The 19,559-nt window shown below is 37.2% G+C and overlaps 1 protein-coding gene and 1 long non-coding RNA gene across 7 annotated transcripts in view; both read left to right on the top strand.

Annotated features, from left to right (window-relative positions):
- Positions 1 to 19,559, top strand: part of LOC126050575 (uncharacterized) — a 186,952-nt gene that overhangs the window by 79,279 nt on the left and 88,114 nt on the right. The gene's annotated exons all lie outside the window — the stretch shown is intronic.
- The window catches only part of EML5 (EMAP like 5), a 119,580-nt gene that overhangs the window by 11,907 nt on the left and 88,114 nt on the right, over positions 1 to 19,559 (top strand). For all 6 annotated transcript variants that reach the window (XM_049828595.1, XM_049828593.1, XM_049828592.1 and 3 more), the window contains exons 2-5: positions 10,309 to 10,468; positions 14,073 to 14,171; positions 14,740 to 14,808; positions 18,665 to 18,850. In XM_049828595.1, the coding sequence (XP_049684552.1) occupies positions 10,309 to 10,468; positions 14,073 to 14,171; positions 14,740 to 14,808; positions 18,665 to 18,850 (514 nt within the window). The remainder of the gene's footprint in view (positions 1 to 10,308; positions 10,469 to 14,072; positions 14,172 to 14,739; positions 14,809 to 18,664; positions 18,851 to 19,559) is intronic.

The raw sequence follows: 19,559 nt of genomic DNA, 5'->3' as shown, positions 1-19,559 counted from the left end.
GTTCCAAGAGATTTCTCTGCGTTTGATTCAGCTAACGAACTGCCTCAGAACCAGGACCCTGTCTTCAGAAAATTCTCACTTATGCATCCTTTTAGAACAACCTGTACCTGATCAGTGGATAACGGGTAGGATTTGTGGCTGGCACAGGAGGACACCTAAGCAGACCATGACATTCTGTTCAGATTTGAACTTTCCTTTTCACACGGATTGCTGTGGTTTGGAGTGGATGTTTCTTGGGGGTTTGAATTCAAGAGTCAAATGTCCCAAGAGTTAGTGCCGAAACTTTGGAGACAATAATGTAGTTTTGAACAAAGTGATCAGCTTTACAGGTAAACAGGTGGTACTTTCCACTGATGGTTTAGCCAGATCTGTGACAGATGACATGCAGGGAAATTTTTAATTTGCCTTTTACGTTGTGTTGACTACAGGTTGTATTAAAATCTAAACTTCCTTTGGCTTCATACAAGGTATGTTTATTAGATATTTGACATAAAATTATATGTAAATAAAACGCTTGATTCAGGTAAAGAATTCAACTGAAGAGAAACAAAACTGAGGCAAAGGACCAGACCTAATAATAAGGCAAATGTGTCCAAGCTGAAAATCATGTTTATAAAGTGCTTATAATTATAGTAAAATCATTGTATTCTCACCTCTAGCTCACATTTTCACTCCTGATTACATATTGTATTTTTTTCTTTACTGGAATTGGAGAATTAAATTTGTAGATATGAAATAGTTTTATAACAATAGTCTAAAAGACTAGATGGAAGAGAGTTGTTTTACTGCTTTGCTTCTTTGTATTTATGGGCTACATTTCTTGTGACTAAATCTAGTTGGATATAATGTTAAAAATAACAGTAACCCTTCAATTTTCTGAATTATAGGGTAACTTATTTTAATAATAAAGCTTTGAAGTGTCAGACTGATATTGGTGCATGCAAATATTATGCATACATACAATGGGGAAAAAAACCCCAAAACATACTTAAGTAGAAGTCAGTTAAAAACATTTATGCATTTTAGTCATTTAAGGTGAGTGGTGGTGAGATGTCTCCATTTTATTGAGGCAGCATGCACGCAGAATGAGTGGATTAATTCTATGTTTTAGTTAGCTGACAACTGTATAAACCTTATCCTGACTTTTAGAACTGTGTTAATCCTTGTTCCCTGCTTATAATCCCTCTACAAGAGCAAGCAAGGTGTATGATGCTTTATTTTAGATCAAGACAAGGCATCTGACAGCATTTGGAAATTGCCTGAAGATTTATTGTGGTGAGTGTGACATTTTAAGCTAAATAGTCTTCCAGGGTACTTACAGAAACAACAGGAAAATTTGAAGGACTGGTAAACATTTGGTTTGGTGGTTTTTAGATCAAGGTTGCACTTTAGATGATATTTCCATTTTTAGTTACAGGTTCCTTTTTTACTTACTGCTTTAACAGTTGCTGTTTCTTCTACCATAGAAATTAATACCATAAAAATAAATAGCCTTTGGAACGTTATTCAGTAATAAATGAATTTTATCCATCTCCTTTTTAGTGGTTTTTAGTAATTAAGTTCATGAGCCCACATGTGCAATAGCTTTCATTGCCTACCAAATACATGTTGACCTTGGAGTCCCTTTAGTGTTCTTGCATATTCCCATGCTTCTTCCATGTTTTGTTTACGCTTCTGGTACATGTGGGGTTTTTGTTTGCTTCAGCAGACAGTCTTTCATGTAAATGCTTCTGTTCTGTGGCCTCCGTCACATTTTTATAGTTTTTCTAAACGATGGTTCAGATGTTGTCCCAAGTTTAAGTGGTATCCTGGCTCATTTCATCTTTCTGGGCGTGACGTTAGATGCTGGATGGTAAATTTGAGGCAAGTGTTACAGATGTCCTTGGCTTTCCTTTTCTGTAGGTGAACACCTCTGACTAAAACCTTTGGAACACCTGTAGGCCTGGTGTTCTCAAGAGCTCGGGAAGAAATCTAGTGTATCTACAGTCTTCAGGATTGTCAAGATAAAGATTGTCTTAGTGCTCTCTTCTGCTCTAAACCTTCTTTGGTTGGCAATGAAATACAGTCCACTGAAGCACAGAATACTGTACTTATTTCAGCTTATTTCACTAGGAGCTCTGCCACTGCCTTCTTCCCACCATTCCTTATTTTAAGCCAACTGCTAATTTTATCAGGGTGACCTTTCTCTATAAAAGAAAAACCTTTCAAAAGTTGTCACTAATTATTCAGTGACTCCACTCTTGAATATTCAGATGAAAAATCCTCACATACTCAGATAAGTTTTTCATAATACATCCCATAGGAGAGAAGACTGAATTGCTGTTTAATATACTTGTTCAGAAATATGAAAGAAAATTGTACAATCTGTGATATTTTTTTTCTACGTAATACTAGAAGATCCAGTATAAATTTCAAAAATAGTAGAAGGAAGATTAGCAGTTAAAAACAGTTGTAGATCTCTTATGGAGAAGAAGCAAACAGTAATGACTGGATGGAGGGCTGTTTGAAGGGTTTTGCCATGATAGTGAAAGATTTAGAAACACGAAAATTTTGTATCTCAAGCAAGTTGATTTAGTTAACTTGTAAGGTCAGAAACATCAAAAATAACCTTCTTTTGGAAAGAAATTTTTGAAATTTTGCTGGCTAAATAATTCAGAATAGATGCTTCTTTGACCTTAAATCAGTGATTCTGTACATTTCTAATTCAGCAAACAGTACAATAAGGTTTTGTGCACTGAAAAATTGGAGTGATTTTAACTGTGATAAGAATTGTTGTCATTCAGTTTCCTGTTCTAGCCTGTATTTCATTGCAAAATTTATTTGAAATTAAATCTGACTTTATAGCTGTACTTGTCTCAGTGTCCACAAAATTAAGTGGCTACAGCTTGACAATCTTTACTTAAGGTAATTAAGTAGTTTCTTAGATTGTAAACTGGTTAGAATGGGAAATCAGTATTTCCACTTTAATTTTAGGCTGCTTCAGTTTTTTTAATCTATGATCATTTTGTAGGTTTGTATACTTTTCACCATTTGTATTCAGGAGTGAAGAACTGGTTTCTAACTTTGTGACTGACAGATGCTAACCAAATAATTTACTTGTGCTTGCTGTTTTGTTAAGGGATCTCGTTTGGGTCATCAAATGTAGTGACCCAAAAGAGCTGAATAGCTGGACTGCCTCTCTTCTAAGTTAATGACAGCTGATTGCAGTACCTCTTCTTTCTGCAGATCTTGCTTTTCTGAATTTCCCCCCCCCTTTTTTTCCCTCTTTTTTTTTTTTTTTTTTTTGGTTGTTGCTGGTATTGAGGGGGTAATGTTTGACAGTTTATATCTAATAATGGTTTATAGAATGAGTGTTAAGTGCTTGCATTGTGTCATGAGGAAAGAAGGAAGTTGGGTATTTTTTTAGGTGGGATTCCGTTCCTTCGTTACCTTCAGCCTTTAGTATGTCACATTATCGTACCACCAGTTATTATAATCAGAATTGCTTCTTTCATGCAAATAGCTAGTAAAAGATTGTTGTGGTTTAAGCCCAGCCAGCAACAAAGTACCATGAGGCCACTTGCTCACTCATCCCCCCTCGGTGGGATGAGGAGGAGAAAATAGAACTAAAAGCTCGTGGGTTGAGTCAGGGAGAGGAAGGGAGAGGGAGGGATCACTCACCAGTTATGGTCATGGGCAAAACAGATTTGACTTGGGGAAAAAAAAATAAAAAATTTAATTTGTTACCATTCAAATCACAACAAGGATAACAAGAAGTAAAGCCAAACCTTAAAACACCTTCCTCTCGCCCCTTCCTTCTTCCTGGGCTCAAGTTCAGTCCTGATTTTCTCTACCTCTTCCCCGCCAGTGGAGCAGGGGGACAGGGAATGGGGGTTGGGGTCAGTTCATCACACATTCTCTGCTGCTCCTTCCTTCTCAGGAGGAGGACTTCTCCCACTCTTCCCCTGCTCCAGTGTGGGGTCTCTCCCATGGGAGACAGTCCTTCACGAACTTCTCTAGCGTGAGTCCTTCCCACAGGCGGTAGTTTTTCACAAAATGCTCCAGCGTGGGTCCTTTTCACAGGCTGCAGTCCTTCAGGCACAGACTGTTCCAGTGTGGGCTTTCCCATGGAGTCACAGGCATCTTGGGGGGCATCCCCCTGCTCCAGCATGGGCTCCTCCATGGGCATCTGCTCCCGCGCTCCCCTCTATGGGCTGCAGGGGCATCCCCTCCTCTGACACACCTCCTCCCCCTCCTTCTTCACTGACCTTGGTGTCTCAGAGGTGTTCCTCTCAGATCCCACTCCCCACTCTGCTGCCGTTTCCCCTTAAATCTGTTATCCCAGGGGCACTACCACCGTTGCTGATGGGCTTGACCTTGGCCAGAGGCGGGTCCGACTTGGAGCCGCGGAAGCTTCTAGCAGCAAATTTATCTCCACATCATTTTGGAGCATATGGTATTTCTGAGTTTTCTGTGAGAATAGTTTTTTGCTAGGAAAATGAAAGTAATTTCACTGCCGCCTTTTTCAAGGGACATGTTAGAAAAGAAACTTTCCTCAGACAGTAAAAACCTGGTGGTGAAAGATCATGTAGAATTTGGAAAAAACCAGCACCCCCTGCTCAGTCAAAACATGAGTTCTCCTACTAGCACTGGCAAAATCATTCATATTTGAAAAGAAGGGGAGTATCTTTATTTTTAATCTCTTTTCCAGAGATGGTAACTATTCTACTAGAAAGCTTAAGCTAATCGCTTCCTCAGCAGTGGAAGATGTGACTATGCAAGGCAAAAATGGGCATCTGCATAAAGTAACATATAGTTCCGAGATTCTTTTTCCTCACTTTTCATATTTGATGAGTTGGTATCTTTGCATCACTGTTACTGTACTCACTCTCTAAGTCCTTCCTTCTCTTTGAAGTTCATATCCGCCCCCCCTCCCCCCGCTGTTTTCTCTTGACTTTTGGAACAGACGGGAGCCCAAAGTGATTTTTAAGATTCTCTAGGTTGCTTATAAACTTTTCTTCTTCATCTAAAAACATTTAGATCTGAGAGGGGAGAATATGGAATGGTAATGAGCTGAGAATAATCAATGTACAGTTTTAGTCTATCCTCCCTGTTTCCAGTTCAGACTTTCTTACGTTGAAGTAGGATGCTTGTACAATTTAGGGAATCTTCAGAAAGCTATATTTGACATCACTTGTGCTATGACAGTAACTATATGGATGACCCAGTAGTGATGCTCCATGATGAGTACTGCTTTGTTTTGTCTGTGGGAAGTAAGTGTACACTGACTTGATCTGTTTAAGCTTTGATGAGGGATATTTGCTGATTACAGCTCTTTCTGCTTTAACAATTTAAATAGTATGACAGAAACGTTTTTTAGTTTCTCCTGTCATTCTTTCTGGGGAGATATGGATAAATGGCAGCAAATAAGGAAATAGCCACAACTATATGTAAAATGTCTGTAAACATACAATGAAAATAATTTCTGTATTTAGTCATGGAAACAACTTCACACTTGAAATTAACTCAAGTAATAGATATCTGAGCTGCTGTTATTTTACTGCAGTATTCTTTTGTGCATTTTTAGTGGTGCCCTAGTTTTATGAAGCTCAGGAATAGTCACATGAATATATTCTTGGATTTCCGTCCAATATTGTTGCTAAGGAAACATCATCTTTAATACAGCTTGTCTGTATTAATCAATGCCTGTTAATGCTCAGCACAAACCAAGTAAAAATGAAAAAAATCTTAATTTCTTTTATAATAGATCTCCTTCAGGATCCCCTGCCACTACAAACCTCCCACAAATTGGAGGGTCATGTCCATGCTGGTCTCATGCCAAACAGACACAGTATTGACAGTTTTTATACTTTTTTCCATAGGCTGACATTAATATTTAATATCATTAATCTAACATAGGTATTATACAGTGCATGCACCTGGTCAAAATAGTGAGAATGCTTACATGCTGCTCTAAAAGGGAGAAAGAATCTTTTCTGTATAAAGTATAGAAGAGGAGCTTGAATGCACCAAATTGAGAAACATACCTCTTTTCAGCATACTGTTGAAATTGTAATACTGAATTTCAGCCTGCTTTGAATATTGACCAGTCAGTCAGAGATATCAGTGGAAATCTTAGCTCTCTCTACAGGTCCAGCTATTGGTTTTGTTGCTGTAGTGACAGGCAGATTTTTCAAATTTTCTACTTCTGAACTCTTCTGAGAACTATCAAATTTTATAGCCAATTTCAAAATTAATTTGACTTAGTTTGTTAGCTTAATTCCTGCCTTGTTTTATGGCCACATTTGCCTTTTGGACATTTTCCTTCATATCTGCCTCTTCAGAGACAGTACGCTAGATCTAACATCTGTTCTTGAAAAGTCCAGGTCAGAAAGGCCAGAAGCAAGCAAGAAGACCTAAAGAACTTGTCTTGTTAGGAATATTTGTTTCCTTTTTTTGGACTAACAGCGATATTTCATTTATCAGCTTAGTCATCCTTCAAGGAAGAAGAAAGAAATCAGGCACAAATTTACAGTCTAGCTGTATGGGCTAGATGCAAGCAGTTTCAGCAGTCTAACCTGGATAGGTCATCCCAGCTTTCATTACCAGGGCAGCAAAAGGAACACGAGTTCTCTCCTGTGTGCAGAGCTTCTCATTCCACTAAGCAATCTCCTTCTCCCTAGGAGAAAAAATGTGAGAAAATCCATGTGAGGGGGGCAGTGTACTTAAGTCCACAGAGCCTGCACAACAGATTTGGAAGCTGTCTGAAGAGCCATGCCACACTCATGTTTTTCTGCCTGTCCTCAGCGACTGACTGGATGGATAGTAAGCAACTACTTCAAATACCATCCCAATATTTGCACACTATTAACACATCTGTAGAGGTGTCTTGGAGATCTTACCTGGGGTAGGAGGAGGCAACGCACACTCACTGTTTGATCCTGTTAAATGCATCGTGCCCATGAGTCAATGTAGTCCCTGTATAGCGAACAGGGTTATCCATTTATGGTTATCCGTTTTCGGGCACCCATTCTAGTTACATTTTTTTCCTTCAGCACTGAGAAGCTATTTATAATGCATTGCTCAGGACTGTTTTAATAATGAAAGTTCCTGAATATGTGAGTTGTATCAACGTTTTTACTCTAGAGGTTAGAGCAAGGTACTATATTTTTGTATTAATTACTATGCCTGTAAGGATTGCTTCATCACTCATAGTCCAATGAAAAAACTGAAAAGGGTCTCCATATTGCTTAAAACTGAAGTCTGATCCTTGAGTTTTGATCAGGACTCAAAATTTCAAATGTGAAATTCTGCATGGTACCCCATGGGTGTGATAATACCCAAGACTTGAATATTAAGGAAAAGCATCTTATTATCATTTGTGGTTCACATGAAAATCATGTAAATAAGTGTGGCAGTTCCTTTTCTTAGTGTTGGTAATAGAAAGAGCAGTTCCCTGATTCTTTCCATGCTTCATTTTTCCATCTGTCCTGCTAGCCAGTGAGATAAAGTTCTTGCAAGTAGTACTTTAACCTATCCTTTACTCCTTGGTCTGGAAGAAATGGTGAGGGAAGGTGTTTTCAGGTAATTATTTCTTCAGCCGCTGCCAACAGTTCCGTTGTTTGGTTTCCCTGAAATCCCCACATATTGGCATTTTTAAAAAAACTTGCTTTTAAAAAAAATATTTATTGTATATTTATTTTCTTCTACTTTCAGTGACTGTCTAGAAAGGTTGTTAGCAATTTACTATAGAAACTAAAGTGATAAGGGAAGGACATTGGCAATTCTACGGTGTTGTCAGTTGCGTTTAAAATACAGGCTTCGGATCTTAATTTGTGCTGCATTATCCCATATGAAGGCAGAATTTGAGCTTAGCTGTTTAAGCCAATATTTTATATCACGATGTAGGAAGAACTAATACTATGATATTGCTATTAGTTATTATTTGTCATTTATTAATTAGAGAGGAAACATTCTCTGTATTCACCTAATATGCTTTGAGTGGAATTAGTTGGCTCATTTGGGCTAGGACAATGTTTTCCTGGCCCTTAGTAGTGCCTTTACCATTGTTCCTTTCCACCTCTGATGCATTGCCTTTGTCACTTCTGGTCTTCAGTTAAAAACATGCTAAACTAGTTTTTGGTTGCTGGAAAGTGTTTTGTAAGGTGTGGCATGAAGGTACTTCTGCGTGTGTGTGTGCTTGGGGTGGTGCCTGAGTGTTTTTCAAAGTTGCAGTCCTGGGGTGGTTTTCACTTGCCTGAAACTGCACAATGCACTAATACCAGAGCTAAGTAGGGGTTTGAAGAGGTCATGAATCAGTAATAAGACTGCTGTGTTTTTACTTTTTCCTCTTAGTTTCAGTCTCTGTCTTTTTTTCTTTTTTTTTTTCCCCTTGCATATTCTTTTCACTTCCTTTCTGTTCTTGAATTTCTTTATTGTCCATGTGGTCTTATCTCTCCCTCTCTGTGCTGTCATTGTAAAAATTAGATCATTTTGAATGCAGCATTTTCTCCCCCTCCAGATGCTTTTCCTTTTTCCCTGTGCGTACACCATCTGCCTGTGTGTGCTCTGGGAGATGTGCAGGTGTTGGTCAGGATTAAGTGGCAGAACTGCAGTGAAATGTGATAAGTTTTGCCTGCCAGGTCCTTTCTGCATTGCTATTTAATTATGAAGTTGCTCTGTCAAATAAAGAAGGAATTGAAGAACCAGAGAAATAACTCTGGAATTAAGAGAAGCAAAGTGGGGAACTGTTGGTTGCTTGATCCCAGTGCTGAGGATAATGCGGAACAGCAAAGAAGAGGAATTCCTATAGAAAAGTTGAAAGGTCCAGAGGCTTTTTACTTTTTGTAGACACTTTGAAGTTGAAGGTTCCTCTCAGAGTTGTGCATGTGGAACTTGTCAAGCAATATCAACATACTGAAATGCTGTATTAAAATAGAAAAAATATAAAAGTGTATTCTGTAGTGTAATATGACTTAAAGAAATATTAAGCAACTTCTAACATGGTTTTCACTTGCTCTTTTTATATATAGAAAATGCATAGATCTTAAGTGTTATCTTTTTTTCTGGTCATTTCCTGATTAGCTTTATCCTGGCTAGTTCTTCGTTTATAGACTCCCCTTGTCTTCACCCTCTGAACTTCATTTATCAAAACCTGTGTTCAGGTGTAAGGTCATCCTACCATTGCAAAGTGTTCAACCTTTCTCCTTTCCAAGTGACGTTGAGAAGATAAATACATTTAGTATACATTGTTAGTGGTTCTGTCCTCCAGTCTCTCAAGATAATTACTCTATGATTAGTTAGGGGAGGAAATTTTTTAGTCAAATTAAATAGCCAACTTTTGAAATGTTATCTTCCTGACTTACACATGGTATTTCTCCCATCATTTTGGACTGCTGTACCTAGTCTGTGTAGAATATCATCAAGTAGCTTGTCTGGTTTCTATTAGAATATATTCTTACTTACTTTTCTGTATTATAAAATATGAATCTTCAGACCTCATGTCCTCCCTTGCAGCTTCCTTGCATAAACAAAACAAAAAACTATCTTGCTGACTAGTGTGCTTTCTAGCTTGGTCCCAGATTTGATGAAACAGTTGTAATGATCCTCTGTGGACTTCGAACGACCCTGATGTACGAAGTATAAGAAAATTCTCTGCAATGTTAGAAATGTGAAAAGTTAATAATTATTCAAAATCAACTATTTCCAATTGTTCTATATTTAAAATTAAGATATTTAACGTAATCTTCATCTCACTTCAGTTTAGTCATCTGAACAATGGTCATAACATCTAGTCTAAGCTAGTCATGCTTTGGCTTGCTGTTTGATCAGTGGAGAGAGAGCTTCAGAAGGCTATTCAATCCTCTCAGAAGAAGGATGTCAAGTAGTTTGTGAGATGAAGTACTTCTGGAGGTGCATATCTCTGTTGATGATGGATGTGTAAATAGCTGAATGCTAACTTTTGTTGTCCATCCTTTGTGTTTTCAAATGTTAAGAAATAGAAAGAAACGGAAAATAGGTATTTTTTTTAGTGCATGAAAATCTGGCCTAATTTAATAAACTGTATTTTGAAACAGAGGATTACTGACTATTCTGCAATTAGTTTAATTGGAGAAGGCTTGAGGGTTCAAATTTAAGAAAGGTGGTGGCATGTACTTATTAAGGGAATTTTACAGCTATTGTGGAATCTGTGATACAAAATGACTTGTTAGTATCTACTATCAATGGGAAAATATTGTAAAATCATTTTTAAGGAAAAATATTCATGCAGCCAACTAGGCAAATGTAAAAGTTTCATGCAAAAATATTGTATATTTTTTTCTTTGGCAGCCTCGCTTTGCATCCTGAACGTGTGTTGGTGGCAACAGGTCAAGTTGGAAAAGAACCATACATCTGTGTGTGGGACTCGTACACTGTGCAAACTGTATCTGTTCTGAAAGATGTTCATACACATGGTATAGCTTGCTTGGCTTTTGATTTAGATGGTCAGGTATGTAATTAATATTCTTTTTTTCAAACACTTAAATAAATTGTTTATCTGTCAGAAATCTTGTTATGTAGCTTTTTCTTTTTTTAAGGGAGTATTTTGATAAGCAGGTTTTATCTGGTTATCCTCAAGTTGAGGAAAAAAGCTGGCATTACTAGTGACTGACAAGTATTCACATTTGGCAAGAAAAGTATAACTTCAAAAGAGTTTTGAATGAAGGCGGGGTGGTAGGGAGATTCTTGCGATCTGTGGGCCACAGTTCAGGGTTGTACCAAATGGTTGGAGATCGTGGACCTCCCCTGTGCAGGGACACATCTTGTGGACACAGTGATGGCAGTCCTGTTGCGTTACTCATCTCGGACTCTGAATGTCTTCAGGCAGTATCCCCTCTCTGTCATGCATTTTGCATGTGTTGGTGGCTTTCCACAATTTGATTGTTTGTTCACACTCATGTATCCTGGATATGAGTGAAGAAAAAAGTTTTATTGGATTATCATTTTGTTACTTTAAAACATTCTCAGAGTAGTAAATTGGTTCTCAGAGCTGCTACTTACAAGGGAGATCATTTTTAGCAGATACTTGCTCCTATGAGTAAAGAAGCTTTCTTGACTGATGTATTAGAAATGGAAAATACGCATTAGGTAGCAGCTGAAGAGCCATGAAAGTCCTTTTTGCCGTTATGCTTTCCTAGTCTTATGCAGCACTTCTTCCCCTCCCACATAGCCTTGCAATGTGATATTCAGATTTAGCTATATTCTCAGTTCCTTTTGCTTGCTAAAAAGGTCAATATCTTTCTCAAGGGAGGATGTATTGTAGAGAGCAGTTGCTGTCCTTACTAAGACAATATCAAATGGAGCTCTATTGAACACAAATAGAAGAAAGCCTAGCTGTAACTTGTTTCTGTTAAAACATGCTGTAGTTGTTGTAGGGAGTTTTGAGTTTGTTGGAATGATCTACAGATTTTATCATTTAGGTTTCTCATTGTTGAGGGAGTCAGCTCCTGGAGTCAGCTTCTTTCTAGAACATCATTTCTGCTTGACAGCGATATCTTTTCTCTATGTTGTTCTTTTCTGTGTAAACTTGTGTGACTTCCTCACTTGAGCAGCCTTAATAATTTAAGGTGAAAATGTATCTTAACTAGGGTTGAAGTCCCCTAACTCTTTTTTTAAAATGCAGTTATGCATCCCCTGGGTGTATTAGGGAGATTTGAATGTAGATCAGTAATTTGTTCTAGGAGTACCTAGTACCAATTCTTAGGTTTAAAACCATAAATGGTCATAATTTAGGCTGTCCACTTTTCTCAGCATTTCCATATGATGACTTTTTTTTGTTGCATTTGTTAGAATGTTGTGGTCTCAAAGGAAAGCTGGATACAGTTTTTTTCAAGATGTGCATCTCCAGAATTGTCTTCATATGGAAATACAGTAAAACACAAGTCCAGTTCAGAAAGATCTGCAAAATATGCTTGCTTACATCTTGCCTATCCTTTTAAATCCAAATTTGTCAGAGTCCCTGAGCAGGTTCTTTTAGAGGGTTTAATGTTTGATATTAAAAATACTTATTCGATATATTTGGTGTTATATGGGATTTTGATTTAGTAGAGTGATACAGCAATATACTGAAATCATAACACAGCAATTGCAATATACAGATGTATCACAAGAGAAACGTGATAGAAACGTTTATCTGTTACTGTCATGATGCTGGGCATCTCCAGTCACCAGGGAGAAATATGTGGATTGACGTGAGGTCAAGCCCATTGCCCTCTTCAAAGTTTGTTTTATTGATTGTTCAGGTTTTATACTTTATGTTGGGCTGTGCCACATATACATTCTTCTCCCCACCCCCAACTGGTCTGACTAGTTCAGGAAGACATTATTTATTCTTTATTTATTATCCTTTGTTAATTATCTTGGGGAACCTGATGATTCACTGGTACAGTTGTGTTATCTAAAACCAAGGTTACCCTCCAGTCTCCCTGGTGTTGAGAGAAGTTCAGCTTGCTTTATGGTACATTCTTCCCCAATCTTACTGTTTAGTTTGTTGGTTTGTTGTTTTGTGTTTTTTTTTCTCTTCCCTGAGCTCTGCTTCACTGTGGGGGTGTGCTGGTTGGTAACAAGATTTTCTAGTTCTTAGGAGAACTGAGAACATAATTTAATCTCCCTTTTTGAGAAGTCAGTGTACCAGCTTATGTCTGGAAAGGCATCACCCAAATTTTTTGTGATGGGTATGCAGTAATTGTAAAACTGGTCTGCATTTACGCTTCTTGTTGTGCAGTAGGACTGGAATTGAACTGCTTGGAAGTGTAGCTGGAATTGAAACTGATGTTCCTTCCAAGAATGTTTTCAAAGATGGAATGGAAAGTTTGGACTTTCTAGTATCTAAAAAATTGAAGTAGGCATTAATAAATAGGGAGCATGGATAGCAATTGCATTCAACTCGTTTCTTTTGTTCTCATAATCTTGGAGCTTTTCAGACAGTAAAGAAATTATGTTATTGGGAGTAGGCTTTTGCTTTTACAAACTCACTTGATAATCTACGTAGAAACAAACTAAATTTGTCTTTAATGTGTGTAGGTATTAACTGCTGAACAGTGGAAAAAAAACTTTGTCCGAAAGATTTGCAAAGCTTTCATTTGTCAAAATTAGGATGTCACAATTCATGCATAAACTGAACAAAAAGATGTAATTTTCTTTAAGAACAAAACTCAAAATCACTCAGTTTCTTTTATCCAATCTTTAATACTGTTATTCTTGCTGTTGAGAATTTCTATAGGAAAAATAACATTTTTGACTGGTTAACAGATACAGTAAAACTGGGTTGTTGGCTAATATGGTCAATGATTTGTGTCAAGAAAGCTGCACAATATATCTTCATAGTTGGAAGACAAGACAGGCTGCAGAGCGTAGAAAGATCTCAAACTTTTATTTTTCTGTATTTTCTTGGAACAGTCTTTTTGTCCTTCCTAGTTTCAGTTCAACTGGCTTCAGACTCTTTCTGAATATTAAAGACTTCATGAAATTTGTATGTTCGGGGTCTTTTGGGATTCTGGTTTGAGAAAGGATTTGGAAAGGAATAGTTACTCATGCATGTTTTGAAGAATCAAGCAAAAGACTCCTAAAGCTTTTAACTGTTTTTAATCTTTTGTTTGTTTCTGAGAGGAAAATATTTTTTTCTTTGTATCTCCTGAACTTGTAAAATAAATACTTAAATTCTGCAAGTTATATTTAATTAAATGTGAACACATGTAGTTTCGTTAACTTCAGTAGTTTCATTAACTTCAGTGAGATTATTCCTTTTTGCAAACATCTCATGACTCCTACTTGCCATACATGCTATATGTAATTATATATATTAAACATTATAAATCAGAAATATGTTGTTATCCAAGATGATCTTACTTCTTTATGACTGTGATGTCGTAACTAAAGAGATGCATCTATGGATGCTTTCGCATAAGTTGTTGTATCTTTAGTTTTCTTCTATATTGAAATGTAGCTACGACTTCTAACTTAAATATGTTATGAATGTGTTATCATTCAGAATGATGGCTCTAGCATTTATTAATATATTGAGTTACTTATTTATTTTATTTGGATGTTTTTAGCGTTTGGTCTCAGTTGGTTTGGATTCAAAAAATACAGTTTGTGTATGGGACTGGAGAAAAGGAAAATTGTTATCAATGGCTCCTGGTCATACAGACAGAGTAAGTATAACTAAAGAATGCGTCAAGGTAATTTTAGTTTGTTAAACCATGTCTGTGTATACATAGAGCTATGTCTTTACAAAAAACATTTTATGTTTTAGAAGTTGAATCTGCATAAAGCTTGGATATATATTAAGGTATGTGATGATATTTAAGATATGTACATTTATTTCTAAAATAAAATGCGTAACTTGCCGTTAATTTGTGTGTGGTTTGCTGAGAGTGTAAGCATGTAGGAGAAGTGCAAAATTAATGCACTTTGTAGAGCCTTAATTCCCATATGGGAAATCAAAATGTAAATAATCACTTAAATTTTTCTAGTCTGTAAATGAACGTTAATGTTGTTTTATCATATGTTGTAATTACTCTAGGGAAAAAACCCCAAGCAGAACTAATATGAGCTATACATTGCATTTTCAGTGTTGAATGAGGGGATAAAAAAGTCATTCCAGTAGTTCCATTTAAAACCTTTCAGACTGTCTGTTAATTTGCTACAAGTTTTTACTGTTTTAACTGTCTCATGCTAGAAAAGCCATGTCTGCTGACATCCTTGGGTTTTTTTATGCAGATATTTGATATTTCTTGGGATTTGTACCAGCCAAACAAGCTCGTCAGCTGTGGCGTAAAACACATCAAGGTAATGAAATAAACATTAATTCAATTCATAAAATATTTAAGCTGCAGTAGTTTATACTCTATAAAACATAGAATAAAAGAATCTGAAAGCAATCCATAAGTATAATATGAAAGGTCCTCTGTAAGAATAACATTACTTCTTAGGAACTGCAGTCATGGATCACACCTGACTACACTGGAAATTTTGCAAGATATATGTAGTGGAAAACAGACAATCTCTGCTCAAAAGAGTTCATGCCCTGACAGAAGGAATGAAACAGTTGTCAGTAGCATCGTATGTAATGATCGTAATACAATTTAAAATTTAGGGTGTCTAAAACATGCTGTTTGAAGTCCCAAGTAGTGTAAGACAGGATGCACACATTTAAGGTGAGTCCGGGTACTCAGGTTTCTGATTCTTGAACAATTAATGAATTGTTACACTGCAGAGGTAAAATGAGTAGAAAACCCATTTCTTACAGTTTTGAGAGACTGTGGGGATACAGTGGAAAGAGAAAGGAAAATGCTTGATCTTTCTTTTAATTCTTTTCCCTGCTGTTATTCCTACCTTTGTTATTTTGAACATTGTTACAGGATTCATAATTTGGACAGTTCATGTCTTTTTCAAGCAGAATGTTTCTGTGAAATGCTCTGCTTTTTTTGATCTGTGTACTGACTGCTGTGCAGGAACAGCTTCTTTTTCAGGTTTAACTCTTGTCAGCAAGATTATCAGTGCTTGACTGGCATCAAATATGTTTCCTAAAGTCACTGCCTTCTCCCGTGCACTGTCTTCTGTGTTACCGCATAACAGCAGTAGATGGCAGTTTGGAAGTTCTGTATTGCTCTTGTGTGTAGGTTCCTATGGTGGGAAAAATGTGTTGCTTTTTATACAATGAACTTTTAGATTAATATGTATTAATGGTTTATTGGAAAAAGTATTCAATGTGTTGGCTAGATTGCATATGCCTTTGATTTAGCATAGTGCTTAGCATGTCATTCACAGATTTCCATGAGCTTGATTGATAATGATCTTTTCTTCTACTTCAAGATCTAAAAGGACTGTTATGCCAATAGTGAGCAAATATTTGCCAGCAGAGATTTGGTGTATTTAAGGTGGCTTCATGATGTCAAAACATATCTATTTAGATAAGCAAAAGTTTATTTGAGCAACTTCTAAGGCTCTATGAAGCCTTTTAAAATAACAGTAAAATTTTAAAATTAATTGGTGTTTCCTTTTAGAAAACATTTAACTAAAAATCTGAATCCTAGAGATTTATAGGCATTTGGATCAGGCAAGAGATTTTTGTTGATATGTGTTTTTCTTAAACCATCCCTTCATCTATTTCTTTCAGATATCAACAATTACTTTCATGTTTGTACCATTACTGTATTTTTTCCTCACATAGTATTACAATTTGCATAAAATATCACTTAATCAAGTTATATAGGTAATTCCAAGTGAACTGATATTGAGGAATTACTTTTCCTAGATATGGTACCTGCTTCCATATTGGAGCTAGGTGTTTGATTTGTGCAGTGATTGTGCAGTTACTTCTCAAGGAACAACATAATCTATGACCTGTGTACTTTGGTTAAAGAAATACTAGTTAAAATACAGGGATTTGTCTAATCAGTATATGGTTATTTCTTAATTACAGTATTGCTGGTACAAAAAACCATTCATTGTAACTGCTTACATTATCCTGTATTAACTGAAGTCTCTGCTCAGAATTTTGAATAGATTATTGGTAAGAGAGAGACTTGCTGTGAAATACAGTTTCATAAACATGTATACAGAGAACATGCTGAGACAATGTAAGAGTAACGTGTTAGCAGTGATGAAATAAATGCTTTCACATTTTGCACTGGATTACTCCAGCAGCTTGTTGACTTTCCAGTGCATATGTACATGTTTGGACAGGAGGGTTTGAAGGGAATATGCAAGTGCTGCTTGTCTGCAGAGATCGCAGAAACTAGAGTGTAGCTGGAGATTTGGTTGGCAAGTATTGTACTCTGACAAGAGACTTTGCATGTCTTTAGTGTAGGAGTCATTAGTACATGTTGGATCACCTAGGATGAAATTCACTCTCATGTGATTGCTGTAATCACAAATGATTTATTAGAAAGTTCTCAAAAATGCTTGCCTTTAGATGGCTGCTTTGCATGCTTGGTGGTTCTGATGCGAAGTGGTAAGTCTATAATAAAACCAGCTGCTTTCAAACAGAACAAATGGCAGCCTTATCACAAATTTACATGCTTAGATTGCATCTTTAAATGCCTAAAGTAACATAAAATACAAATGCAGCATTTGCAAAGTGGAAGTCTTACATCAAAGAAAGATCAGATAATTCTATTATAAAATGCTTTTCAAAAATGACTGAAAATACAACTGACTCACAAATTATAATTTGAAAGAATTTCAGTTTGATTTAATACTGATACCCTGAAACTCTTTCCCAGCTAGTCTGCTGTGCTGATTTTATGGAAAGATAAAGTTTGTTGATAACATAAAAGGTTGATAACCAACTGGAGAACTAAAGCAGGGAAAAGGGTGGTGTTGTGTTGAAGTGTAAAGAAGTTTGGCAGAAAATAAACGCCTTGGCATTCCAGCTTGTCCTCAGATATCAGAGGAGCTGGGGGCAGCTAGGCTTAGATTCTGAGTGATGCCCAACTCAATGCTGTACATCCAGTCACATTCAATATATTGAACTATCACAATTACGGATGCATAGATAGCACACTATACTTTCAATTTAGTTGCATTCAATGAAATAGAATGGCCAGACTTAAGGGGTTTGATCGCGTTCAACAAACTGTCACGGCTAGATTTTAATGAATAGTACAGTTTATTAAAGCAGCAGGAGTACAGGTTCTTTTGGATTGCTGGTGATAAATACACTGTCTGCAAAACGTGCAAATAATAACACAGTCAACTACAAGCACACTAAACGATGGAAAAACTCTACAGAGATTTGTAAGTTTGCTGGGGAAGCACTTGGTATAACCGAGGGTTCAAGTCTTACCCAGTAGGCATCCCTATGTGGGGGGAGAGAGCTTCAGCCTATCGACTGATCCCAGAAGTCAGCGATGTCCTCCCAACTTGTCTATGATGGTGTCTTCCCTAGCATTCCTCCTCTCTTCAGCCCTTTTATACTGTTTTCTTATTTCTAGCTAGAGCTTGAGTGACTCTAGTCATACATACCTTTATTATGATTGGTGTAAAATCTCCTTGCTTTACTTTTAAAGGTATACGCTAGAGAAAATTCAGAGCACATGCTCAGTGAGGGGTGGCCGCACCTTGGAGGTGGGTAGCTTTTGGGATGGAGGTGTGTTTTGGCGTTATAATGAGATTATAATGAGCAAAGTTCACCCAGAGAACATGATTTAGCATGTCACTGCTCCAGAACTGGGCACTTCTATATCAGAAGTAAGACAATAGCATTGACAGAACCCCATTGTTTCACCTCCTTGCTTCAGTGGATTCGATGCAGGGACCTTCTATTTTTCTTCAGTAGTTTCAGTTCCCCATCCCTGCAACAATATCACAGAAGCTGGCCATGGTGCTTCCACCCTCTGTCTTGTTTCTCAGAGTCAGCATACCAAGCTCCCTTGGTGTTGCTAACATCTAAGGTTGCAGGTTATGTTGCTTAAGGAATTATTATGAAACAGATTTCGTGTATGTCCACTGCATTCCACCCTGGAGGTTTATCTTCCCTTAAGAGGTGAGAGGGACATATCAATAAGTCGCCTCCATCAATCATTCCACAGGTATGAATGATGATGCCTTTTGGAGGTAAGGTGCTTCTCTTTCAGATGTACATATTAAATTATAGGATATTAGCAAAATATCCATCTTTCTAAATCACTTTATGTTGCAGTTCTGGAGCTTGTGTGGCAATTCATTGACACCAAAACGTGGTGTTTTTGGCAAAACTGGTGATCTCCAAACTATATTGTGCCTAGCCTGTGCAAGGGATGAAGTGACGTATTCTGGTGCACTGAATGGAGATATATATGTATGGAAAGGAATCAACCTTGTACGGACAATACAGGGAGCACATGCTGTAAGTATATCTCTTTTAATATAAAATGTTAAACAGATTTCTGCAGAGCTGGAAAGGGAAATGCAAGATGACCTGGTCTGTGTTCGTTAACAATTTTGATGATAGAAACTCACTATGTCTAATTTGAATGGTTTGGGGTTTTTTTCCTCTCCTTTCTGTTGCTTAAGATCGCTGTTATGGTAGAAAGTGAGTGCTAGATTGAGAAATATATTTAAGTATCTATTTATGTACTGTCTCCCATTATCATTGATGAAGGACTTAGTAATCAATAGAGCCTGGAATACATTTAAGTTTACCCTTAAGTAGCCATGTATTACTCTGTTCAATTACTCATGCGTGGATATATATAGTGACATCTTATATACCAGAGTTGAGTATATAGCTGCCTCCCCCAGAGAATATGGATCTACTTTATCTGACTTTCTTTTGTGGATGTGTGACTATTCCAAAAGGATGTCAGGAGGCCTGGACTCCTATATTGAGTTGAATCAAAGAAGCAGGTCCCCAGAGAGGCTGTGGAGTCTTCATCCCCATCTCTGCCCATTTGGAGATACAGCACAGCGGGACACAGCCCTGAGCAACCTGCTGTTATCCGACCCTGATTTGAGCAGGGGTTTGGACTAGAAGCTCTCCAGAGTTTTGCGCCACCATCAGCTATTCTGTCATTCCGTGAATTGAGTCCTACTGGCTGGTTGTCTGATAGCTCTCT

This window comes from Accipiter gentilis, chromosome 25 (genome assembly GCF_929443795.1).
Source record: "Accipiter gentilis chromosome 25, bAccGen1.1, whole genome shotgun sequence".
Classification (NCBI taxonomy): Eukaryota; Metazoa; Chordata; class Aves; order Accipitriformes; family Accipitridae; genus Astur; species Astur gentilis.
The sequence above is the reverse complement of the archived record's forward strand: the minus strand, read 5'-3'. Positions and strand labels throughout refer to the sequence as shown.